The 26,692-nt window shown below is 37.9% G+C and overlaps 2 protein-coding genes across 3 annotated transcripts in view; one reads left to right on the top strand and one right to left on the bottom strand.

The window, feature by feature from the left end:
- Window positions 1–3,444: 3,444 nt before the first annotated feature.
- si:dkey-183c6.7 (urea transporter 1) lies at window positions 3,445–19,667 on the top strand. The gene is made up of 8 exons (XM_058624975.1): window positions 3,445–4,790; window positions 5,230–5,419; window positions 5,849–5,977; window positions 7,084–7,273; window positions 10,854–11,001; window positions 16,391–16,525; window positions 17,221–17,270; window positions 17,961–19,667. The coding sequence occupies exons 1-8, from the start codon at window positions 4,664–4,666 to the stop codon at window positions 18,138–18,140; spliced, it is 1,149 nt and encodes a 382-aa protein (XP_058480958.1). The 5' UTR covers window positions 3,445–4,663; the 3' UTR covers window positions 18,141–19,667.
- The window catches only part of si:dkey-183c6.8 (protein O-GlcNAcase), an 18,894-nt gene continuing 10,953 nt past the window's right edge, over window positions 18,752–26,692 (bottom strand). Inside the window, exons 14-17 of one of the 2 annotated variants that reach the window (XM_058624968.1) lie at window positions 25,293–25,384; window positions 24,588–24,777; window positions 22,873–23,032; window positions 18,752–21,946 (exon numbers count right to left, since the gene is read on the bottom strand). In XM_058624968.1, coding sequence (XP_058480951.1) covers window positions 21,810–21,946; window positions 22,873–23,032; window positions 24,588–24,777; window positions 25,293–25,384 — 579 coding nt within the window. In that variant the 3' untranslated portion in view covers window positions 18,752–21,809. The remainder of the gene's footprint in view (window positions 21,947–22,872; window positions 23,033–24,587; window positions 24,778–25,292; window positions 25,385–26,692) is intronic. The other variant, XM_058624969.1, reaches the window with a different exon arrangement.

The raw sequence follows: 26,692 nt of genomic DNA, 5'->3' as shown, positions 1-26,692 counted from the left end.
GCCTAAGGCAGCCGATGAAGGCAGCAAACAACCTCCTTTTGATCACCTCCTACTCTCTCATTTCTGCTTTTCCTCCAACCTCATCTCTCAACTCCGCCACGTTTCTTCATTTTTGAAATGTATTGCCCCCTGTGCAATTCTCAGAATACTTCCTCTCCTCTGCCTCACCACATCATTTTACAGACATACCTCATATTACCCACCTTACTGCCTGCTCTCTCTGCCCTTATCACCACGTCCCTCCTGTGGTAAATAGTGGCCTGCAATGGAGAGCTCCAATTCACACATACTGTACATAGGGTGGTGCCACTATTTTTCTTAGGACAGCGTAAACAAAAAAAGCATCATTAGGACCAGGTTTTGGTTTTATACACACACTGATCTCCGACCATTCTTTATTCTTTCTTCAATATTCTCCTATTTTTTTGTGAATCCACAGGAATTTTAAATGTTTGCCCCATCTGAATCTGTGTTTGATGTGACAAAGGGAAAATACTTACAGCACTGACATTGGGTTCTATATAATGACTAATTTAACCAACACACTCCGTAACATGCTGGATGGCAACATGGATGCACGCATTGAATCTTTGATGTCTAGAATGACCTTAAGAAGGATACATAATACTCAGCCAGTCATGTAGAAGCACACACACACAATTATTTCTCCACACAAATTTAATTCTCTTTGTGTTTAAGGGTATGCTTGGCATAATCACTATCTAACCTTTTGCCGACTCCCTATCAATCATTGGCTCTTTCTGCGTGTGTTATTTAAATATTTAAATATACTGACATTTTTTAAATGACGGTTTTTGAATTCAAATAAATGTAAACTTTTAATATTTAATGTAGCAGTGGGTAACTTTCTGTGATTTTTGTTGAGGTCATTATTCTGCCCTTGTTTGGTCCTTGTGAACAAAGGATCTTTGGATAGTTGAAACATTCTATTGCTGCCAAGATGTTGTTAAAGAGGCCATTTGCTTGCACTGTGTTGTTTGTGCTGCAACACAATTTGCATAAAAGTCAACAAGTTAGTGTGCTTTCAAACTAAAAACTCAATCAACTTGGGGATAAAAATGTTACCCTCACAACCACAAGCAAGTTTTACAGTCAGGTTTTCCCCAAAACTAGACTTCTTGGTCTGTATGTGTGGAAAATGAGGCTACAAATGAATGCCACTTTGCTTCTTTTGACATCCATCTTACTATGACATCACTAATCCAGCCTCCTCCAAGTCTTGTTATTTAGATTTAGCAGAAGAAACATGGAATTGAAAGTCTAAGTCTTGGCCAAAACCCTAGAGATAGATATGAGCTGTGGATGGTGTGCACATCTCATTCTCAGTGCAGACATGATCCCACTGGCTTGGCATAAAAAAGAGTCAGACAGATAGGCTGTCACATCACGACTGTGTGAATTTGCTGATGCTGCATCCCTTCGACATTAAAATGCTGCAGCATAAACAAGGCCAGATTCTTTCCTGATGCTGCCAATAAATATAAACCTTAAAACCTGCCCATAAACATATTTCGTGCTTGACTTTGCTTGTTATCCAGTTTTGTGTTTAATACGATTTGGTGAAGAGATGTGGTGAAAATAAGGGCCAAGGTATAGTCAGAAAGGCAGAGCTGACTCGTAATGATTTTCTCTGTCAAATGCAACACGACCCACACATTTCCTGACACAGGAAGAGATGCACAAACACAGGTTACAAGCAGACACACACACAGATTTGATCATTATAGACTCTGTAACGATCACTTGTCCTCATCTGCCACTGCTGGTTAAATTGCTCAGCTGCTGGCGGGAAGAAGGAAGAGATATTATCGACTGCCTTGACATAACCGTGTCACTCCTCACAGTCACATGTCTACCTCAGGTAGCCAAACGCTTCAAGATTAAAATGTTCCTGAACTAAAGATATTGGCACAGTTATCTAGAATAGAGCTATGTTATAATAGGGTCAACCCTATAATATTTTTAGATCAGTAAAATATAAAAAAATATTACATACAAATAATCATAGGAGAGCACATTGCATTTAAGTGAGGTTATGAGCATAGAATAACACACTGAAGTTAATCAAATATAATCAGAGATCAGAAAGGGAGAAGGCAGGTTTATTTCAAGTAAGTGCTGAAAATATATGAATCATAAAATGTGTTAGAAAATTGGGTTTTAATGTATTTGTGACATTGTTTTACAGTGCCTCAAACATTTATGGTAAATGGTGGTAGTTGTGTGCAGGACACACAGCTGGTGTATCACATTCTGTTGAGGAGCTTCAAGTTGGTGAGTCACAAACACAGCCGTCATTCACCACCTCCATGCTCTTTGTCCTTTTCCATCATATTTCGTATATGAATTTGATTGGATTCCCTGGGTTGTTGTCGTTTCTGCACAGACCAAAGAAGGACATATTTGTTAAAGCACAGCGTGGGGGAGGGCTATATTTAAAACCCCTTTCATAGTCTCCAAACCCAGGTTATTTTTCTGTGGCTGTGGACTGTCTGGGCTCTCTCTGCACAATACACACTGAAATGAGAAATACTTCGCCTTTATGAGAGTCATGTCTGTCATGATAAAGGTTTGTGGAAGTAGGAAAATAGATTTGTTCAGGTCAAGTTCTGCAGCTGGATCAGGTGAGTTCCATTTACAGTGGAGACAGAAGAACACAACAAGGCAGTACAATTCTGTCTGAGAGTCAGAGCAAGATGTTATACCATACCAAGGCTAATCATAAACAATAGGCGGAGGTTTGTACTAATCAGGGCACCTACATAAACATGGGAATGACTTAGGAAGTCTTTGACTGACTCATTTACAATGCAACCTGATTTAATCAGTCAGTTTTTTTGACTAGTCACTTCAACACTGATAATATTGGTGTGCTCATCAAGGGGTTTCTAGTTAATTGCGTTCACAAAGCTTCTTAAAGGCTTTCTTCCAGCATTAATAGGTCAGCTGTCTTTTTGTGATGTTTCATTTGTGATGTAATCAGGACTTCATAATTTGCTGTGGAAATGGGATTTTTTTTCCAGCCAGTTAAATTATATATATACTGTATACATATGTATATATGTACACATATATATGTATGTATGTGTATATATGTATATATATATATGTGTGTATGTATATATATATATGTATATATATATATATATGTGTGTGTATGTATATATATGTGTGTGTATATATATATATATATATGTGTGTGTGTGTGTATATATATATATATATATATATATATATATATATGTATGTATATATACTAAAAACTGACACTCAGCATTGTGAGAGAGAATTCTAATCTTATTATTGAAAGTATTGCAAGTATTCCAGGGTTCTGTTCTCAGTTGATGCAGTATTGAGAACAGAGCCCTGGAATACTTGCAATACTTTCAATATATGAGATTAGAATTTTCTCTCACAATGCTGTATGTCAGTTTTTAGTATGTGTGACTGCATGTCCATTTATCCTATAGCTTTCTTCTCTAGCTGCTTAGTGCGAGACTGATGCAGTGAGCCATTGAGCAGAAGCAGTGAATAAAAGATGGATAGAGAGAGAGTGAGAGAGGCTGTCAGGGGTTTCTTGAATGACAGATATTTTCACCTGCAAAAACAAGAGTGTTGAAGCCCTGCTGCTCTGGTTCAGACCGAGTAAAAAAGATTCCGTCTTTGATGGTATGTGAAATGCTATCATTGCCTTCCCTTGTTAAGTGACGATTAATCTGTTGATTACTTTCTCAATTAATGAAGTGCTTGTTTGGTTTATAAAATGTCAGAAATTCACATTTAAGAAGCTAAAATAATCCTTGTTTTAATTATTAAAAAAAAATGCTCAAACCAATTAATCGATTATCAAAATAGTCGACAATTCATTTAGTAATTGAATTATAATTGAATGATTGTTGCAGCCCCTACTTTTCATGTGCACACTATTCTCCTTTTTTTCTTATGGATCTCCACTACATGCACACATGTACGCGCACACTTTTTTGTGTTTGCTGTTCTTAATATGGACACAAGTAATTCTTAAAAGGCAGAAGCAGTGTGAAGAATTTGTTATTGAAGTTCTCACATTAAGCCATTGTGTCTCAGAAAGAAGATTCTGTCATTTTATCATCCACATGAAGGTTGCTGGATTATATATTTCACCTTTTGGAAAAACACGAGATAATGTAATTCCTGTTAATGGCTAAACAATTTGAGAAAGACAAACATATGTGGTCTCGTGGAAATATAATGTGACCTTATAGCTTAAATGGACAAACAATAATTAAGCAGTTTTCACAGTGAAGCCTTTAGGGAGGGGGGAGAGGGAAACACGGTGATTGTGAAAGGGAATCATCCAGTCTTCCTTTTTAACCAATCTTTTGACAGGGGGTGGACTTTGTTTTTCCTCAAAGGCAGGTCAAAAGCTTAGTGAAATAATTACCCAAGTCACCAGTTTATACATCACTTAGGAAGAAGAAGGACAGGCAGAGTAGGGAAGTGGAGAAGAGATGAGATGAGGAGGAAAGACAGAAAGAAACATCAGAACAAACAAGGGATTGAAGAGAACAAATCTTACAGCTAGGTAAAGACAAGCTTTGGGTTTTTCCAATATTTTTCAATACGACAGCTTTTGTAAAATAGTGTTGCAGCAGCTGCTGTGATGTGGACGGAAACCAAAACAGAGATGAAGGAGGTCGGCAGGAGTCGTGCCAGCCTTGGTCACCGTGTATTAAACACTCTGCTGCTATGTACTGGGGACATGGAGCATCTAAATAAGTACATGCAAGGTAGTAAAAACTCTTAACAGCTACACCTTAAACTTTAGTTCTAACTTTTAGACTGAACTTTAAGTTTTAGGGTCTAATTTAGTATGACCTTTATAAACAAGAAAGTGTTGAATTATTCATGGAAGTGATAAATGACAGAACTTTCAGAAGACATGAAACTCTTTTGAAACATGTCTAACCGCTTAAATGGTAAGAATCAGTCACTTTGCAATGCCTACAAAGCTAGTGCAATGTGCAGATGTAAATGTTACATAGCTTCCACAATGAAGGCTGTTGCATAGCTATCAAGCTCCTGTATGATCCATTTGAAATTCCTGAACAAGTTTAAGTGTGTTGTTACAATTTTCTTTAGTTCCACTTCCTCAAAATCCATGGAAAAGAAAACAGTTGGGACAAAGAACTTATTTTTTCAAAGATTGTGTTTTGTTCTTGTCCTCAGACAAGTCATTTGTGCTGCAGCTGGCTGTGTGGGGCCTCAGAGGGGTGACCAGGGTGATTCTAGCCAATAACCCGCTGAGTGGTGCTCTCATTATGGCAGCACTGTACTGGGCTTCCCCCTGGCAGGGCCTGCTGGGAACTGTTGGTACACTGGTCTCAACGCTTACAGCTGTTATCATGGGACAAGACAGGTGGAAATACACAGAGTATAGAACAAAATTACACTCGGTTATATGTACATGCCTCATGTTTGTTGCTTGGCACCTCATCCTGTATTGCCGCCTCTATTTTGCATTTTGAATTTGTATAGGGCCTCTATTTAAAGCGTCAGTGTGCAACTTTTGGTGATTTCTGTTGTTGTTGATGTTATTACTCTGCTACTGTTTGGTCTTCATGAAAGGATGTGACAACAATGTTTTTTACAATTTTACATCTGACATGTTGAATATATTATTTGTGACCTTTTTTTCCATTATTACTGAACAGTTGGTTTCATGAGGGCCCAAATAAACCCATGTTAATATGTGAAAACAATTTTTTTTTTACTGCTCATAAATGTTCAATTTGGCTACTTTTTTCTCCAATTCATTATAGTGATGTGGTTGTCTCTGTGTGTGTAGAGCCGAGGTTTCAGGAGGTCACCATGGTTTTAACGGCATGTTGGTGTCTCTGCTGATGGGAGTGTTTAGCTCAGCTGGAGACTGGTACTGGTGGCTGCTGTTGCCCGTCTGCTTTGGCTCAGCGACCTGGTATGTACACACACAAGTTATCCTTTATTAGGACACTGCACATATTTCCATTCCTTGTGGGAATTTAAATTAGCTATATATATGAGCTATATGGCCGTCACCAGTCAAAACTGCTACTGCAGTCTAGATATTGGTCAACTTTGCCTCCTCCTACTCCCCAGACACAAGGCCCTTGTGGGTTGCCAGCTAGTTTGCGAATGACACAAAAAGCTGTATTTTAGTGTAAGTGACATTGAACACATGCATAACTGTCCCATCATATGTTTTATCTTCATGGACGTCAAACCTATTTTGTTATTTTTTGTGTGTCAATAACGGGTGGAGATTAAAGTGAGTGTGTGTTTGCTCCGAGCAGCAGCAGAGAATTATCCCATGATGAGACAACAATATAGTATAAGAGAGGGTTAACTAAAGTTGGCTGAGGCTCAATTGCTTGCAGTCCAAGAAAGCATTTCCACATTGGCCTCTGTCTTCAAATTTCTTTCCACTTCCAAAAGCTGTAACTGATTTCCCTCACAGCCTTTCAGCTTCATTGCACTGGTTAGTAGTATAGTTAGGCAACTGTCAGTAGATATGATACAACACTTTCGTGTACTCACGTTAAATGATGCACAATAAAAGCGATTGTGATTTCACAAACTCAAAATATTTGTGATATTTATTTAATTCCATGCAAATCATAATTCTAAACCATTTCCACACCAAGTGTGTAACTCAAGCCATTCAGAAATTCACAGAAATTACTTCTATAAAGTAATATAAGGCTTTGTAGTCAAAAACTGAAGACTAAATGTAATTTGACAAGACAAAGTAAGAACCATTTTTGTTTTCAAAGGAACCAAAATACACATAATACACTATTAACACTATTGCTGATAGGTTATTCTGACCATTATCTACCATTTATTCAGCTAACATTTTTCTGTGACATAGCAACGCTAACTACTGCGACCCTGTCCCCGTGCAAATATTATATAATATATAAAAGTTCAAATATTCTATACATGAATGAGCAGTATTACATCTCTGAATTTCATTGTAACATGGAAGCAGTGTTCATTTCATTAACAGTCCGTTCACTGTTTGTCCTCCTTCACTTTCCTCAGTGTCTTTCTCTTCAGTGGTCTGTCCTCGCTGATGGTCCACTGGGACTTGCCTGTGGCTGTGTTTCCCTTCAACATCATCATCATCCTTTACCTTCTTTGTACGGGCCCAGACAATCCATATTTTCCACACCACAGAATTGTGCCACCAGGGGCACTGGATCCTAATGGCACAGACATCATTGCATTAGAGGTAAGTAATGTTTGATGAAACATTTGTGTGAAGGCTGAGTTCCAAAGATGATTCTCAAATGCCAAAAGGTGGAGTTTGGTTAACAGTATTGACAGCAAGTACCTACTTTTATCCATTTACAAAGTTTAACTCGCAGTGTTTTAATTTGACCGAATTTCTGTGACTGTGGGTCGTACAACTAAAAAAGTAAAGAGTGGATTTTGATACATTTTGGGGGGATGTAGGTTATGCCCCACTGAAAAAGTCATGCTGTAGTACCTAAGAGGTTACTGTGTAGTTTAGCCAAAATCCCTATCTTAATCCATATTAACAGAGTGGGAAACTAAGCAACCTTTGCAGAAGTCTCATGTTTTACATAAAATGTTAACTGGATTGAGCTAGACCAGCCCATGAGTGGAAGGGATATGGGCTTGTAACCGGAGGGTTGCCAGTTCAAATCCCATCAGGTCAAGAGCTGGGTTCATTGTTAATTGGAAACTCTGAGGGCAACCAGTGTAAGAAATCTCTGCCAAAACAAAATATGCAGATCATCTGTTGTGGCGACCCAGAGAGAGGAGCAGTTAGTAAAAGCTCCTCATCATAAAACAACATTCATATTCACTTAGTATTTGACCACTTTGTGTCATATTATGATAGGTAGTTTTCCTAGTGTGTGGTAAATGTCTTAAGGAATGTCAAAAACAAAGCAAAACCAAGGCCAGGCGTTGAGCTGCTGTGTTGCAGCACTGTCTCCTGTGTGAGCCAGGGATAATAACACAGTGTGCATAAAATCAGCTAGCTATGACTCACCAGTTACTTAGCAACAGTCACTGTTGGAGCTCCTGTTATGAAATTATAATCAGCCCAAACTGTTTTAACTCTTGTGATTGGAACTCATATTTGGAAATGAAGCTTTACATCTGCAATACAGTGTGTTCATTACATTTTGTTCATTTTCTGTGGACTGAGATTGTGTACAACATTGATGCACACTGCTGCTCTGGTTTAAATGTCAGGAGTGTCAATCAGACTTTCAGGAATGATAAATTTAATTGAGATTTTACAGGCAGCTGTTACCTTGGGAATGAAAAAACAACGAACAGTAACAAGACCTTGGGGCATTTCTTTCTTATGCTACTAAATGTACATGTGATTAGGAAGCAAGTTGTTGCAAAATACACCTTGTAAAGAAAGCTGTTTTTTTAACATGTGAAATACTCTTGCCTTGAGCCGCTTCTCATGAGAATTAGACTATAATTCAAACTCTCACCTCCTGCTGCACTCAGATTTGAGCCAGCTGGTTTTTACGTTGTTTTTTTCTTCATACTGTTGTTGGAAACAGCAAGAACAAGCTGAACACTTTCCATTTTTACATTAATGAATAACAGTAACGGTAAGGAATAATAAACATGCATTATAAACACCAGGAAATACAAAAAATATAGAAGAAAATATGGTTAAATATTAAAAGTAATAAACATAAGAACAATAATAATTAATAACCATAATTTACCAATTTATGTTCTGTTTGCATTATCAAATTGAAACTGTATTTATGAATGTATGACAATTTAAATTCCTTTTTGCTAGTTCATTCTCCACACACTGTCCCACCACATTCACAAGCAACATATACGTACATTTCGGTTTTATAAGACACATCAAACAAACAACGTACAAAAACGTGTGACTGTTTTAGTCACTCTAGCTGTGTCTAACCACTTGAATGGATGCTACACAATCAAAATGTAAGAGAGACAAACAAAAAGACAATCATATTAGAACATGAGCTGAGGTGATGCAGTGCTCTAGAATGTTTTCCACTCAACCAGTATGTTCCAATTTTACTTCCACCTTTGCTTCATCAAAGCATGAACCCAAAGGCTTACCACTTTAGAGGCCGACTGGTATTCATTTGTGATTAAAGAACAGTGACTTGAGTGGAGGTGTTTACTTAGAATATAGCATTTGTGTGATTTGGATACACCCTAAGATTCAGGAGTGTAAAATGATGTTTTACAAGTGTTTTTGAGATTTGCTGTGAGATCATCTGAATCAGCGACACTGACTAAATGCTCTTACTACTGTTTTATGTCCTGAATGTAGAGCAGAGACCTTTTTAGCATCACACTCTGTGGTGTTATTTTAGATTTTTCCTCTCTTGTCTCATTTTGTTTCAGAATCTCCCCCTCATCGTTTTTTTGTCCTTTAATTTTGTCCTTTTTTCTTTCCCTTTATTGTTCATATATTTTCCTCCATCTGTTTTTCTCTCACCTTGAAAATGATGTCTCTTTCATGTTGTAAATTCCCTTGCTTATAACGTTGCAGGCTTGCAACCTCTAAATCTTATTTTCATCCCTATGGTTCTCCTTTCCCCAGTCTCAAATCACATGTCTGCTATGCAAATCTATTTTTTTGCTTTTTTGCTTCACCCACTTTCAGCATCTTCCTCCTTTTTCGATGTCCTGTTTTATTTTTGTCCTTTAAATCCAGTTGTTCTTCTCTGCTGCTCTTCTCTTGTGGTTTCCTCCAGCTATCTTCATTACCTCCTTTTATTTTTTTTCTCCTCTTCCCATGGTTCTCTCTAGAGACAACAGTGACGTTGGTCCTATTTATATTTCATGTCTTCAGCTTTCACTCTGCTGAGGATGGTGCTCTGCTCTGGCTGCACTGCCACACAGCAGTCTTTTAAAAACACACATGCACAAATATAGTCACATGTGAGATATAATTGATGAGACTCTACATGCTCTGGTAAATGTGAGAATGTGCAGCCACCATGTCGCCATTAATTTCTCTTTTTCGACTGCGTGTGTGTTTCTGTCTTTGTGTATGTGAGTATTTTTCACATATTTTATCATACATGTGTGGACTTATATACTTGCATTTAAAACTAATATAAGTATAATTGTGCGGACCCCCTACAATTAAATGGAAATCCTCTTTACTGTATATCCAGAATGAAAACACCCTTTCCAAAATCATTCAATAATAATGTTGAGTAAGCGCTTTTGTTGCTTTTCACACTTAATACAAATTATTGAATGTAATGTGCATGCATCTGGATAATTACGCATTAAAATTTACGATGATACATCATCCTAGTTTAACTCTGTGATAGATAAATCTGTATGTACAGTAGATGTGCTGCTAACATCTAGGGCCAGGGTTTCCAATTCATATCAATCTTCCTTTAAACAATCCAATATTGGTATCATTTCATAGATTTTGTTACTTTGCCATCTTTGGTGAAGAACCATAAATACCTCTACATGCTGTGTGGTAAAATTAAATGAAAACATTTACGTTACATAAGTAATAAAAAAGATAATAAGTAATAAAAGGTATAGTAATAAGAAATCTCTTTCAACCAAGTGGAATTTGGTGGAAATTTGTTATGAAACCTGAAATATCTGAAAATAATTCGATTTTGAATTGAATTGAATCAAATAAGAAATCAAACTGAATATTATAATAATATAATTGATATGTATCAAAATTAGTATTACCATATTGTTACTTTACTATAATGCAATGTGTTACCTTATTTCTTTTTTCTTTTTTTTTACCATCTTCTAACTCCTTTCTCTTGACCGTACAGATGGTGCGTGGTGTCCCTCTCGGTGTTGGTCAGATCTTTGCCTGTGGAGCAATGGGACCATCCCTCCTCATCCTTGGAGCTCTTGTGCTCTACTCTCCACTGCTGGCTGCTCATGCTCTGCTGGGGTCAGCAGTTGGCACACTGGCTGGTGAGTAGCTCTGTGTGTTGAAGCAGTGGGAAAGTGGGGATAGTGCGGAATAATAATGGATCTGTTAATAGGTCATACAAACTAAATCTTTTTAACATTTTAGGTGTTCAGCCAATATAACTGTTGAACTCATCATTACTGTTGTTTAATCCGTGTAAAGTGTCAGTACCAGCATTCCTCTGTGTAAACCTCTTGTGTGAGGACATTACTTGAATGGAGAACTGACTTTCATGTGGAGTTCTGCGCGTTCTGTGAAAAGATAATGCAACATCACCACCCTTTGTCACATTTGAGAAAGTTACCACCCCATCATGTTGTCAGTGTTATCCCAGCATGGCCTCAGAAATGACAATTAGAATTAAAAATACTCTGCACAAAGACTTTGACAGAAGTTGCTTTAAATCATGTAGACAGATATTACATTAGTTCTAGCATAATAATGGGTGATATTTTGTAACGGCTGATTTGGTTGTACAGATAGTTATCAAGAACTTTTCCTTATGTTCTCAGAGTCACTAACTATGAAAGCCTTTATGACACATCTTTTTTTGTTGACTGTCCAAGAGATTACATTACAATCACAATTGCAAAAAGGTATCCAGTGTGAGCAAAGAACCTGCACTGAGGGAGTGCTTTTTATCCAGGCTTTGTCTGATGGACACCCGTAATCTTAGACCTTTCAAACCCCCGCAGGAAAATGACACTGGTTACATGAGAGGTTAGTAACCATTTTGGCTTGCCCTCATATAGTAGTTGCAAGTATCATACCTGTGCCCATAGCAGAATGCAGTATTTTCTTGACAAATGCCGACAGAATGGTTTTAGTTTTTTAAACCATCTGTCAGGACCTCAAATAGATTCCAGGCTCAGCTTCACTGCATGGCAGTTGTTGAAATACAGTAGAGACTAAGGCTTATAATTTCCTCTCACAATAAGACAAATGTCAGTAACAACCAAGTGGCAAACAAGTAGTGCTCTCTCCGTCTATCGTAGAAGTGCATGTAAATATGAAACTGTAATGTCGGCAGCAGTAGCCCGTGGGCAGCAGTTAAGCTCCAAAAGACACACAGCTGCTGCTGGGCAGTAGAGCATCTTTGTCTCTCACACTGAGAGACAAAGAGAGATCCAGCTATAAGTGTGTGTGTGTGTAACTATGAGTCATATCATAAAAACATTTTACATGTACCAATGCTAACACGGGCAGAAATACGCACACACAGCTCCAATGAAAACAACAGTGTGACAACAAAGTGATCAAGACTGTGTAGGCAACAGAGCAAACAGGAAACAAGCTGCTGGAGCATGTTAATGGTATGCATAAGAGCAAAATACCAATTAGAGTCTCCATTACCTCAGTTTGAGCATTGGTTTTCTTTACTAGTTTTTTCTTCCTTTTTTAATTTATTTTCCTCAGCTACATTTGTAGCCTTCATTAAGATTGATCATTACAATACATTACATGTCATTTAGCAGACGCTTTTATCCAAAGCAACTTACAAGGGAATTGAGTACAACCGGCCAGGAGTGGAGTGATAATGTCAACTAACCTTTTGTTTCTCTCATGTAAATAATGGATCTGCATCATTGTCCAACACCATTTACATTGTTTGTTTGGAGACAATCACACACACAGAATCTTCCTTTGTATCAGTTGTGTGCAGTTACTTTTCAACAAAGCTTTATTCAGATGTTTATTACACCACTGATTCTGTAAATTGAATCAGTGTGAAAGAGACTACTATCAGACATTACTGACAGCAAAGAGGTGGGTGGACAATAAGCTTATACACAGTGAACAATGTTCACAATGTTCAGCAGGAAATATCAACTTATGGAGCAATAGCATTAGCATTAACTGACACATGTTACTGATGTAATTTTCTGTCATCATCAAATGTAGGGTGATCATTATCGGAGTTGACATCACCTCCATGTTTTCTTTTACCATGAGGTGGCAGATGGCAAATATCTGAGCTTGTCCCCTGACAAAATGCAAGGAAAACCACTGGAACTGTATGAGAAATCAGTTTCATCACCTTAATACTTACGTTGTCTGTGTGAAGAAACAGGAATCTAGGAGAGATACAACAGCAGAGGCGTGAGGCCACATTTAGAGCTGTCATTCAAGCCTTTGCGTTGTTAACTTTTCCCAAAGGGGGTTTCTGGAGGAGGGGAGTGTGGGCTGTATGTAGGCCAGAGTCTCTAACGTCTGCTGCGTTCATGTTGTAGGAGAATAAAACTTTTTATAAATGCTTCAGAGTGGGATGAGGTAAGAGGAAGTAAGGCAGCTTGATAAGTCAATTTCTTGTCAGTGTTTAAGCCCGGATTGCACATTTTTGTGGCTCATATCCCAGCCCATACCTGGCACTCATCTGACCCACATGCCAAGTGGAATGATGGCACTTGGGCAGTCTGCTCCTGAGCACCAAATCTGGCCCACAAGATGGCCACACCATAGCCATATCAACCACATTTCAGCATTTGTGCACATTTTTACCAAAGATGGCATGACCCACTCTAGGGTAACATTGATTACATATTACCAAAAGCACTGCATATTTGCCAAAAAAGGTCCTCATTTGTTTATGGATATTTCAGGCCACATAAGCCATTTACATGTGGGCCACTTTAGGCTCACATCCATTTTGTCTAGGTCAGATGGCAGTCTTGTCCCACATTCGGATGCTATCTGGCAGTGCCTCTGTAAAGTTGATATGTAAAACCCCACATGAAATTAGAAATCTCCTTTCTGCTCATATCTTATTGACTTACAGTATACAGTGTCTGCCAGGAGAGAGAAGGAAGAGTATAGGGTTTATTTATGACCTGTGCTACATGGCGATGTCATACTGTGTTGGTATTCAATAAAAATATAAAATAGAGTTATTTTCATAACCGTGCACTAATAGCCTTGAGTAAGACATCTGATTGTTAGGTAAAACGCCTTGAGAAGAGCTTACGTCTGTGAACTGTCTGAGACATGAATGGGAAATCTTTAAAAATGACTCAGCATAACGGTTTGAACTATCTCTTTAGAAAGCTACAAATGCTGGTGGTGTAGCTCTAGTGATGGTTATGCCTGTTCACCATCGTGGGCCTAACCAAAATCAAAACCCCTATTGATTGGATGTTATGAAATTAATATGTATATTTTTTGGTCTTACAATTGTTTGTGTGTCACAGACATTTCCTTTAACACGATAAATGTTTGTAACTGTTAAGTCGACATGTGATCTGGTACAGACGGGATACATTCTTATTAAATGTTTGTATGTTAACACACTAATCTCTGCTAAATTATCACCATGGTAGTATTGTATCTGCAAGCATAAAGAAGGCCAGTTTGAAATGAGGCTGGTCATTTTAAAAATGTCAATGTAAATACTTATCAGACTTATCAAGCTTGTACAAAGTTTTTTTTTTGTTTGTTTGTTTGTCTGATTTCTTTGGCCTATATGCATATAAGTATGTATGTATGTATGTATAATATTTAGCATAATATGTGACAGTAGATGGGGTTGACAAATGTCTGGAAACATGAGTTTGTCCTGGAAATTATAGTGTTGATGTTGTGGAATGCTGGTATTTCTGCTGGTTATAGTTATGTATTATTTTGTCTTATTTGGATTAAGGGTAATGTTTTGAATATGTGAGGATGTGTTGTGATCGTTTAATATTTTGTTTAGCAGCTCAGTGGACCTTTGACCTTCTATATAATGTATCTCCATCTTGTCTTCCTTTAGAGGACTACACTAGAAAAAACATTTTAAAATATGAGATGCAGTGATCTGAACTGTGTTTATATATTTTATTATGTCATATAAATGCAATCAAAATCATGTAAAGCAACCAAAAAGAAAGAACAGTTGACTGAAATCCACTTAACTGTTAGTTAGTGTGGTGAGATGCAGGAGATACTGAGTTTGATGTAATGGCTCTCTGACTCATTCCACACTCATTCACACTGGCAGTGACTCACGCACATGCACGCACACACACACACGTACTCATGTGAGGAGGTAATGAGGAGACCAGAGGGATGTGAAAAGAGCAAGGAATGCAAAGAGGGAATTTGTGGCGAAATAAAAGAAGAGAGAAACATAATGAAGTGTGGAATTACGAAAAGACAAGATTAGTGCAATTTAGGGAGCTTAAGCATTTAAGGATGGACCATTGGTCAGGACACAGGAGTGGCTGCAAAAGAGGAATAATAAAAAGGGAGTAGATGGTAGAGCAAGCCAGTAGACAGTGAGGAGGCAGTGGCGGGGAGTGGTCAGTCTGCTTCAGGACCAGACTGCTAAACTGCAGCTCACTGAGCTCTGGTAATGAGGAAATCAATCTTGACACAGCCTGAGGATCAGGTAACTGAAGAAGAGCTTGTAAAAATTCACAGTTACTGCAGATGAATTCTGGAAAACCCTGCAGTAAAAACACAGTGAGATGCAGAGTGGCTGTAGTGGTGGCTACTATAAAATGGACATTCCTTAAAATGTTTACATTTTGCACAAATCTAAATGTGTATGAGGTTGTGTATGTGTGTGTACTTTTATCTGTTACCTCTTTAGGACCTTTTCTGGCATGAACGGTGACCTTATCAGGACCAGTAGTCCTCATGGAGACCAAAACCTGGTTTGGATGAGGCAGAACCTCATTTTTGTAGGAACTAAATTGTGGTTAGGTTAAGGTTAGGATTAGTCGTGGACTGGTTATGGTTATGGTTAGGCATAATGCTTTGTTTAGGCTGTCCGAATGAATGGGAAACACTCACTGATGTTTTGGAAATGTTTTTGTTTCATGAAAATGTTACATGAAGCTTGTACACTTTTTGTTTTGTTTATTCTTGATGAAGTTTGTTGACCTTTGCAGGAGGACTCAATATCCTGTAACTCTTTTTTATATAATTGAGACTTGACTTCTTTCTGTGTGAGCTGAAAGATAGAGTGCAGCTCCTGCTGAAGGCCAGCAAAGAAAAGGTCAATGCTTCTGGCTTCACTGAGATTTATCTGGGTCATTATGCCTCTTGTGCTGTCAGCTCACAGCTTCACAATGATTGTGTGGTGTTTCAGTGCTGTTTGTTGAAGTGGCTATTTGTAACATATGCAAGTACATTTAAAAGCAGGTACTGCAATTGAAATTAAAAAATATTGAAAAGTGTTGTATCCCCCCCCCCCCCCTTTCCACAACATAAACTGAATTTGTTGTCAGTGAATCCATGACCCAGTGTTCACCCACTAACCTAATCCATACTAAACAAAGATATTTCCTGATAAGGTTTCACCCAAAAATACTGAGGGAAAATATACAAGAACAGGTGTCTACCACCACCCTATGGATGATTTCAGTACTGCAGATTCTGCTGGAAATAATTCTGTGTGTTTGTGTTTGGCAGGTTTATCCATGGCGGTGCATCATGGTTACTTGTACACAGGTCTGTCTGGTTTTAATGGAGCTTTGGGCTGTATGGCTGTTGGAGGACTCTTCTTCACCTTCAGTTGGAGGACACACCTCTTTGCTATTGCCAGTGGTGACAAAAAACTACACATACATAAACAGATATCACATGCAATAGTACATATCATTTAGACAGTAAAAGGAACGGTTAAGAGAGAATATGTAGCCTTTTTATCTTTTTTTTAAGTCCTTCAGCATTTGTCCTTGAATCATCCAACATCTTCATCTACCTTTCATGCCGTGAGTTGTTCTATCTGGTCAGTAAATCATGAACTCATGGAGACCAAAAGGGTGCCATACGCTTATTAGGAGCAATTTAAGATTACAAAAGAAAAGTGTAAAAATGCCAGAAAGGCAAGAATTGCTTTGACTTATTTATTTATTCAAAACATAGAGAACAACGTCGTTTTCTCTGCCATTATCCCGCTGTAAACTCCTTCTTCTAGGGCCAGGTACCTTCTGCCCAAGTTTCCCCTAACTCAATTAGTTATATTACTAATATTGTCGACATACACTGACACATTTGAAAGTGCAGCTTGAGTATCATTAACATTAGAGAGCTGACAGATTTAACTAAACTGACATGTAAACTGCCCCCCTAAAGTAAATTGGTCTTAATTGCAGTTTTTTGATTATGTGTACTATATGCACTAACTGCAGCCAATCTGTTTGTTTTTTTGAATGTAGCTGTATGTACACTATCACCCAGGCAAAAGAAATGAAGTGAGGACGTATTTTTAATGTAACTTGCCTCTTTTCTGCCTGTAGCCTTCCTCTCTGCATATGCTGACATTGCTCTGGGAAACCTGCTGGGAACTGTAAGTTCTAGCACTTCAAGCTCTGTGTGTATGAAGCTGAAACACTGTTAAACTGTGTCTATTCTATTGATGATCCACACCTGTTGAACCAAACTGTGAGCTATCTATGGGTGACAAATTAACTTGCATTGCTCTCTCTGAGCTCAATCAACAGTAATGAACATTCATTCATTTAGCAGTGCCACCGCAATTAGACATGAAGTAGTGTCATTCACATTACTGTACTCACATTACATAGGAGTGAGTGGAAAATTTCCTGTATTAAAACAAAAGCTGAGTGGAAAATTCAGATTCAGAAATTCATCAAAAAAAGATTAATTCAGATTTGTTTCTTTCCGGAGTGAAGTAAAGGCTTTATACACGCATTCACATACAGTATAGAATAATGAGCCTCACAGACATGCACACATCACTTTTCAGTTTTACTTTTTAATTTCACTTGAAGAATTTGGACTATTATATGTAAGTTCATTATACAAAATTCCAAAACCTTTCTATTGAAGTTACAGGTTTTAATGCAGCAGATTAAAAAAGAGGCCAATAAGGGCTGAATGCTTTTGCAAGGCACTGTATTTAATTAAGGTTGAGAATTCTGAACTGAATTTGGTATCCAGCCATCTGTAAGAAAATACACTCATATACAATATGTAGTGTAATTATTACTTTAAAAACTCTGTTCTTCTTGTCCAGGTGGGAATCCCAGCATGCAGTTGGGCTGCTACTCTAACAGCCACACTAATGTTGATGCTGACCGGCAGTTTAGCTGAAAACCGTATCCCAACCGGTCAAGTTATGGCTCCTGAACACAACCTGCACTCTCGTAGCCAGTGGGCAGCTGCGGAGATCACAGACAGAGAAAGCACTGCGTAGTGTGAGGACACACAAACGCACACTACACGTTTCACAAATTTACATTCACTTCCTGGAGACTTAATATACCTGTTACTTCTTAGCTCAACTACAGTACATACATATTTTTAATCTATAATGTTTTCTAAATAGATTTTTAGACTTTTAGTGATTTTTAGTTGACATCAACTACAGACCTTATACCAAAAATGTGTTCCTAGTTTTGGTAAATTGACTATTTTGAGTTAATGGTCTCATCCCTAGTTTCAGGTCTTCTCTAATAGCACATGATGTTGATAGTGTAAATAAGATTTCCATTTAGAGAAAAATAGGTGATAAGGCACAGCACATATGAGAAGACACCAGTGTGAATGACAGCTGGTATCATCCAAAAGGTGCCTGGTTGCAGGTGGCACTGGCCAAATGCACATTCACGTGATGTCAACATTTTAGTGATGACCACGGACACAAGGTGACAGTGTAGCATGGGCAAGATTAAAATGCTACTAATATCTTTGAAAACAAAGCAGTTTCTATTTTGTGCTTAGTGTAATCTGGTTTTATCTATTATAGCTTGCGTCTCTGCATCCATTTGCCCGCATAATGAAAAACAACAAAAGCAAACAATCAAGTTAAAGGGAAAAAAAACACATTTTAATTTGCATGAAATTAACAAATCAGATCAATAAATCATCGTAAATTGTCAAAATTTTACTATTATCAATAAAAACACGACAAACTCTACAGTTATTAATATGAACCTTTCCATTATTCTGCATAGACATAACTAAATAGCACTCGACTGGAACTCACTGTAAAAACAAACATTTATCTCATTGCAGGCAGGCAGTGAGTAAACACAATCGACAGGTAATGTGTCTCTGAAATGGAACAGAGTGTTTGGCTTTTTAAGCCTGGAATTTGAAGGCAACTCATTATAATGTTATTATTATTATTATTATTATCATTATTATTATTATTATTATTGTTAGCCATCCATTGTTGAGTCTCTGTTTTCACAGTGCTTCACGTTGCCTGTGTGTCAAGATAATAGTTATTCCCCTTCACCAAACACACATCTTTAAATGAGACTGTAACTCGTGTGGTGTACGACCTTCAAACAATGACATCTTTTCTAAAATTATTCTTTACATCATGCATTTCTATCTCAGTGCTTTACGTTATTTTTTTTTATCAACACAATTCTCATTTCTGGGACTATAATCTTACAATGAAGAACTTCACAGACAATGGTGATGAGTTTGGTAACGAGAAGAGACATACAAAAGTGACTTTCAGTCTGGGATTGATCAAGCAATAGAAATTAAAAAAAAATCGAAAGTAGAAGTAGAAATACTTGCCCAAATTGAAGTTGTGTTGCTTTTAAGCTGCATTACAAAAACATTCATATTTTTCTTTTTCTTTTACATACTTTCAGTTGAAGATCTGATTGTGAGTGCTATTGTGCTTCTTTTGTCGTGACGGTGTTTGTTTGTGTGTGTGCGCTTGTGTTCATTATGGTATGGAATAAAGGCAGAATGACATGGCTGTTTTTAGTTGGTATATTTGGTGCATGCACACACACACCTCATACAAAGAATACTCACATACGCGCACACGCACTGGTGGAGTATCTGACAATACTGTAAATATTGAAATGAGGGAGAGGTATCCATTATATCTAACCTAACCAGGAGTAAACCTCAGATAAATGTGTTTTGTTTAATGTATCTTAATGATTTCATGCACAGAGAAATATTTTATGAATTAAAGCGTGCATGCAATTGCATTTATTTCTCTTCAGACATTTTAGCTATGACAGCTGAGAAAATCTCAGTAAAAAAGATCTTTATTCATAATGCCATGTTAGATCATTCCATTGAGATGATATTTGTGTATGTTGGTGTTGTCAGTGCAAGTAATAATCTTTCTTTGTGAAAAGCCACACAATGTTTTGTTCATCATGCATGTAAACGTTCATCTAAGATAAGCAAGTGTAAACAGTGACATCGTGGACTATAAAAAAGAAAAAAAAAATATAACTTTGAAGAGAAAAGATTTGTTAATATGAAGCAAAGGGAGCAGAGCACAAAGATTGACTGTGGTCTTCTTCAGAAGTGAATTACATTATGTCAGCTTAAAGGGATAGTTTTCGCATTTTGAGAAATAGCCTTGTTTACTTGTTTCCAGAATTAAATTTGCTGCCAATGTTATGTCTAAATGGAGCTTAGTTAGAACAAAGAAAGTGGAGGGGCTGGGTGTATGAGTCTTGCTTTAACAACCTATGTGCACCTATGAAGCTCATTAATTATTATGTTAATTACCTAACAGTAACTGCAAGAAACAAGATGGTCAAAGGTAAAAACGCTTCTTTTACATGGTTTGTGTAGGTGGTTCAGCGCAGGTCAGGTGTGACGAACAGTAGCTCTTTGTTCTAGAGGTCGACCGATTCATTGTTTTAGCCCATTAATCTGCTCCAATAGGACAATTTTACACTCTATTAGTATCCACGGACCCTGGTTCCCATAGTGGCTGATGGCTGTGCTGCCTCCACTTGTCCTGTGGAGACCCACATATATTATCACCCTGCATGAAGGCTCCACAGCCATGGTTGCCACTGGCTAGTAGCATGTCTAGAACAAATAATGGAACAAATGCCATATTTGCTCATTTAAAGGCCACATTTGCTGTGTGAATTTCTCCTGATTATTGTTAACAAAAACAACATGCCATGAAATCACATGATGCAGATTCCACCGCATGTTGAGCTTAGAGGTACATTCAATGAACTTCGTAAATCCCTTAACCTCTGCAAACACACTTGCAACCCATGAACCAAACACTTTTTGCTGATGCATTAAAGAAACATTGTAAATGTCATCACTTCTTTAGTCCACTGAACAAACACTTGCTGCTGCTGCCACCTTGTGGTAATAGATGCACAATGACTTTAGGTCATTGGAGTATGTAAATACACTTAATTTGTTTCTGTGCTATCCTTTATAAAAACTTTTTTTTGGTTTTAATTTTAAATATTGTTATTGCCTTTTCTTTTGTTGTTTTTCCTTGAGGAGTGGGGGATACGGGGCTATCTACCGATTAATCTGCTATCAAAATTTCCATGCTTCAACTACTGTTGAATCAGTCGATTCATATTCCCTACACACACTTCAGTGCATTTGATGCTTGAGGCCATACAAATAAAATTGAATTCAAGTGAATTGAATGTCCAGCCTGAGCTTTTCAGCTGCAAAGTGGAAACTCCCAGGATGTTTCATTGTTAGAATATTGATTATAGTCACATAAGGGATGATTATGAATGACTCATGGCCCACAGAGATTATTTTTTTGCTGCTCTGCTTTCATATCCTATCATATTTATGTTGCTACCTTGAATTTTGACTAAACCTTGTAATCTTCAGACAGAGGTTAAATCCCAGAAAGATTCGCACAGCTCTGCTAAAGGTTTACATTAAAGGCTTAATTTATATTGTGTAAATCCCTCACAAATATCTGCGTTCATCCCGATCAGTGTCACACAGACACATCTTTAAGTTTCTCTCAACTGACAGAGTGTTTTCTGAGTGTACTTTACTTTGTGTATCTACTGCATGGGTGCTAGTGTGTGTTTACTTGTTTATGTGTGAGAGACAAACTATGTATGTGCTTGTGTGTGTTTGTGTTTTATGTTCAGAGCAGCCTCCCCAGCACCACTCCCTCTCTGCTCCTGGCTTCTCCTCTGAGGATCTCCAGGAAGCCCAGTTTCGTCAGGAACTCCAGCCTCTGACGGTCAGTGGGCTGCACTTCACAGAACACGCCCTGAGAACCTACACACACAAACATGCAAATTTAAGATAAATTGTTATAAAAATGTAAAATTCTGAATATAAAAATGCACGACACGTGACTCTGACACTGGTCACATTAAGTGCTTCATGATACAGCATTGAAACAGTTAGCTCAGATCAACTCATGCTTAGATCAAGAGTGTATCCAGACAGAGAAATTGTAACATCAGTATCTTAGTTTTGTCAGATGTGAGTGCTCACATTCCTTTCCCTAATTTTAAAGGGATAGTTAAGGTTTGTGAGGTGTGGTTATATGAGGACACATTATCAATACTGGCTTCACCAAACATGCTGCTTCCATGTACAAGCCTGGTAGCTGTAAGGGAAAAACTTATTATTTGGCCTTTAAATAAACAGTATAGACCAGCTGCAACTCCCAAATCACAAAGGCCTCTGTGTAACCCTGGCACCCATAATTTGTCTACAGAGTGTTCCTTATTCTATCTTTGTTCACTGGGGTAGAGTCAACTCTATGCATCAGCAGAGGAAGCCACCAGACTTCTTGACCTGTAGTCTCTCCTCCTCTCCTCCAAACTAGAGATATTCTCTGGCAGAATGACAGACGATGCCCAACTGTTAACATCTCGTTGTTCATGTTCGGCATTGTCTCACTTCTCCTTGGATCTGCGCTGTCTTCAGTAAAGCTTTTCAACTTAACAACGCAACAGTAGCCACACACTCGCTTCCTGACTGCCAGCTGCTAAAGATATTAAATTTGCAATATCTTAAGAGTATGTTCACTGCTTTAGCCATGTTATCAGTGCCAGCAGGTATCCAGCTACCAATATCAATGTTGATAATTGTATCACAATTACACAGTACACAAAGAAAAACCTAAACTGTAAGCAAAAAAAGAGCGATGCAGACATGATTGATTGCAATGCCTCAGTGCTTTTTGTCTTTACCATTTGCCTTGAGTGCAGTGAGGAGGGCGATGAGCAGGGTGCGGCTGATGCTGATGTCCACAAGCTCCGGCAGAGCATCCAGTCGCAGCTGGGAGGGGAAGTGATAAAGGAGCGAGTCTGGGTACTCACCCTGGTCCTCTTCCATCAGCTGGATCAAATCCTGCACAGAGAAAAGCAGAGACACAAGGACGTCTGTCCTCACAATGTGTTGCTAATGTTAGAAAGATGTCCTGCAACTTCACTCTGTCCTGTACCGTTCAAACGACAGTAGAGTGTAGGGCTGAATGACTTGGATAAAGTATCTAATTGTGATGCTGTAATAATTGCTATTACTTTTAATATAACTTGTGCCTATGACTTGATTTGCAATATCATATATATATTTTAAGTTAGGCTTTATTTAAATCTTCCCTCACATTTGTTTTATATATATATATATATATATACATATATAAAACAAATACGTATATATTTTTAAAAGATAGAGCATTACTACATGACATATAAATATTAACTATTAAACTAATGCAAGGATGAGAACTTTGAGATATGAATTTTTTCCAACAGACTAACGATTCATTTTATTATCAAATAATTTTCTCTATTAATTGATTAGTTGTTTCATCCATTAAAATGCACAAAGCGTTGTAAAATGTCCATCAGGTTTTCCCAACTTCAATCTACCACAAACTAGTGGTCTTCAGTTTATCCTCATAGAGGGGCAAATAAACCAGAACATGAAGTCCCAAGTTTGATTTTATAAAGTGTTGACAATAAATTGTTGACAATTAATTCTGCAATCATTGAATCAATTATGAATCGATAATTTGCTGCAGCTTTAACGATCAAAAAGTGAACGATTAAATTGAAATCTTTGCAATTTGCTTTTTGCATTGTTTCACTTTGTGAATTTAACTAGAAAACAATCTCTCCTTTTTAGCCCAGGTTAGGTGGTGGAAACTGGTATTTCAACACACACAGCTGCCACTAGATGCTACCAATGAGTCCTATTTGACAGACTTACAAATTCAGTAGATCAGGGAGTTTTTGTGTTGCACAGCATTATTTTTTGGAAACACAGACCCATGATTGGTCTGACAAACTGTGTCATTCAATTGTGTAAAAGTATCAAAAATCAAGGCAACTATATGTCTGAGTCACAAAAATAAAACACAGATGTTATTCCCCTGCATTCAGTAACATACTCCATTTAAAGACTCTGTTTGGCCACTTTGGCTTTACATAACAGTTAACATTTCAACAGTGAAGTTTTCACAACTGTGTTAATATGTGCACTGACAGTCAACAGAAATGTGACTGTCAGTGCACATCATGACGCACAGAGTGGGCTGATAATTCCCCCACACATGTCAGCGAGGGACCATTTGTGTCGCTCACCAACAGCTCTGTTTGGCTCTTTGCCTGAGATCAACACACAGTCACCAAGTTTGTTGCATCCTGACATCCATACAGTTCACTGAAAGCCTCGAGTAGAAGGCAATTTGACAGTTTGTGCAGTCTTTGTGTATGTGTTGTTTATCTGTGTTCCATCTACCTCTGAGTGACTTATTAATCCATCACAGATATCCTGATGGTGTAGCTGGAGGTACTGATATGTCTAAACATTTGAATGCATTGCCCTCTCAAGAAGATATTAGGTGAAATGAATTGTGCTATTTAAGTCATTTTTAGCCTTTTCACCTCCTCATATTCACCTGTGTTTTGGGGTGTGTTGTGCCTACTTTGGGGGGGTATTTGTCCCTCATGGCAGGTATCCAGCTGGCCTGGCATCGCTTAGCAAACGAACGAACATCAAAGATGCCCAACACACAGCCACATACACCCAGCTCATCCTCCAGGATGAAGCTGTACTCTGGGCACATCGCCAGGCACGGCCCAAGACACCTACGGAAATGAAAAGGTATAACTATAAAAGCAGAATCACCAACCAGTCATGTTGTGTTTTATATGAGTGTGTACTGATTGAATTTACAGCCGTAGAATTATGCTTATGATTTGTAAAAATGGTGTAAGTGTAGCTCCTTTTGGAACTGTCTTTCGGTTTGTGCAGGATTGGTTTGAACTACCTGACATTAGGAGGAGAAGGAGCACAACACTCTCCAATATCTTTCATTTGGTTTTCAGGACAAGTTTTAAAACTGTATGTGAATGGCCCCTAAGTGAATATTCCACAAAAGAGTTTAAAAGAAATCCTTTGTGTTGCATTCCTGATGAATTTTTCATACAATATGAGTTCATGATATTTCTTACGTATACCTGAAAGAGTGGGACAGACAGCTCTTGTTGCTGCATAGGCATACAACCTGTGAATATAGTTGTCATTGATGTGGAATGTAGATTATTACTCTGCCTAATGCCTCGTCTTTCTTTCTTTCTTTCTTCCTCCCACAAACAATTACCTGTCTCCTACGACATCTGGGTGAGCAAAATTGGATTCCTGGCCACCCTGAGTCCTCAGGTGAAGCTGTCGGACCATACGGTACAACTCCATCTGCACACATTTACACAGAAATTGCATCACTTTGATGGATGGTTGTGCTTTTATGTCTCAGTTTCCCCACACCAGTTAGATGAAAAAATTCAAAGGTGACTGAACAATCATGGTCCAAAAAACGGTTTACTTTTGTCACACTTTCAATTTCTCCCAATCTCTCTCTAATTTTCCCTAATTTTCCCATTCTAACCCTAACCCTTTTCCCATTCTAATCTCTAATTTTATACCCATTCTTTATTTATTTTTGAGGAAAAATAACTTTTGTTGTGGTATTAAAATGTTTTTAACTTCATTCAGAGTCTCCAGTGAGATTTATACATTGTCCATTTGTCCCATTTAGTGTTGAATGCCGTTTGTTGGAGTCTCAGTATATATGTGAGACTTTCCATATTGTATATCTCCTCGACTGTGTCCAACCAGTTCCTCAGAGTGGGAGAGCCTTCAGTACACCATTTCCTCGTGACTGCCTTCTTGGTCGCAGCCAGAAGTATTTTGACCAAATACTTGTCCTCACACTGTACATTTCCCCTTGTCAGGTTACATAGATATAACACCTCAAATGACATTGGTAGTTTGTATCCCAGTATTTTCCCCAATTCAGCCCATACATCATTCCAGTATTTTTTAACCTTAGTACATTCCCAAAAAATATGAGTATGACCTGCTTTCTGCTCCCCACACTGTCTCCAGCATGCTTGTTGTATGGATAAGAATTTGTTCTTAATTTCAGGAGTAATAAAGAATCTGACTATAGTTTCCAGCAGAATTCTTTCCACATCCTGGAGCTTGTGGTGGTTCGATGTATATCACATATGTTATACCAGTCCTCTTCTGTTAGTGGTGTCCTACTCTCTTTTACCCATCTGTCTCGAATATACAATGTGGAGGTTCCTCTGTTCTTTACTAGACCTTGATATAATAATGAAATCACTTTCTCAGTGTTATTTTTATATGCCTTACATTATGTTGCAGTCACTTTATTTAGGTCTTGGGGAAGATCTGGTTTGATATCTTTCTCAAAGAAATATTTAACTTGGAGATACCTAAACTTGTCAATATCCTCCAAGCCATTCCCTCTTGAGATTCAGAAAGTCTGTTTTCTGAAATTGCTGTTATACCAATATTTGTTCAAAACTACTGTCAATTGTCCCTGGTTTAAATTTAGCATCATGGGTCACCCAAGTCAAGATTTTGATTTCCCTCTTCAAATTGTATTTCCTAACCACTGTAAACCATACATCCAGAGTGAATTTAGTCACTGATGAAAGCATCCTCTCATATTTCTTAAATATATTCCTGTTTGCT

Source organism: Solea solea, chromosome 3, assembly GCF_958295425.1.
Source record: "Solea solea chromosome 3, fSolSol10.1, whole genome shotgun sequence".
Classification (NCBI taxonomy): Eukaryota; Metazoa; Chordata; class Actinopteri; order Pleuronectiformes; family Soleidae; genus Solea; species Solea solea.
Note: the sequence above shows the minus strand (reverse complement) of the source record. Positions and strands in the feature narration are given on the sequence as shown.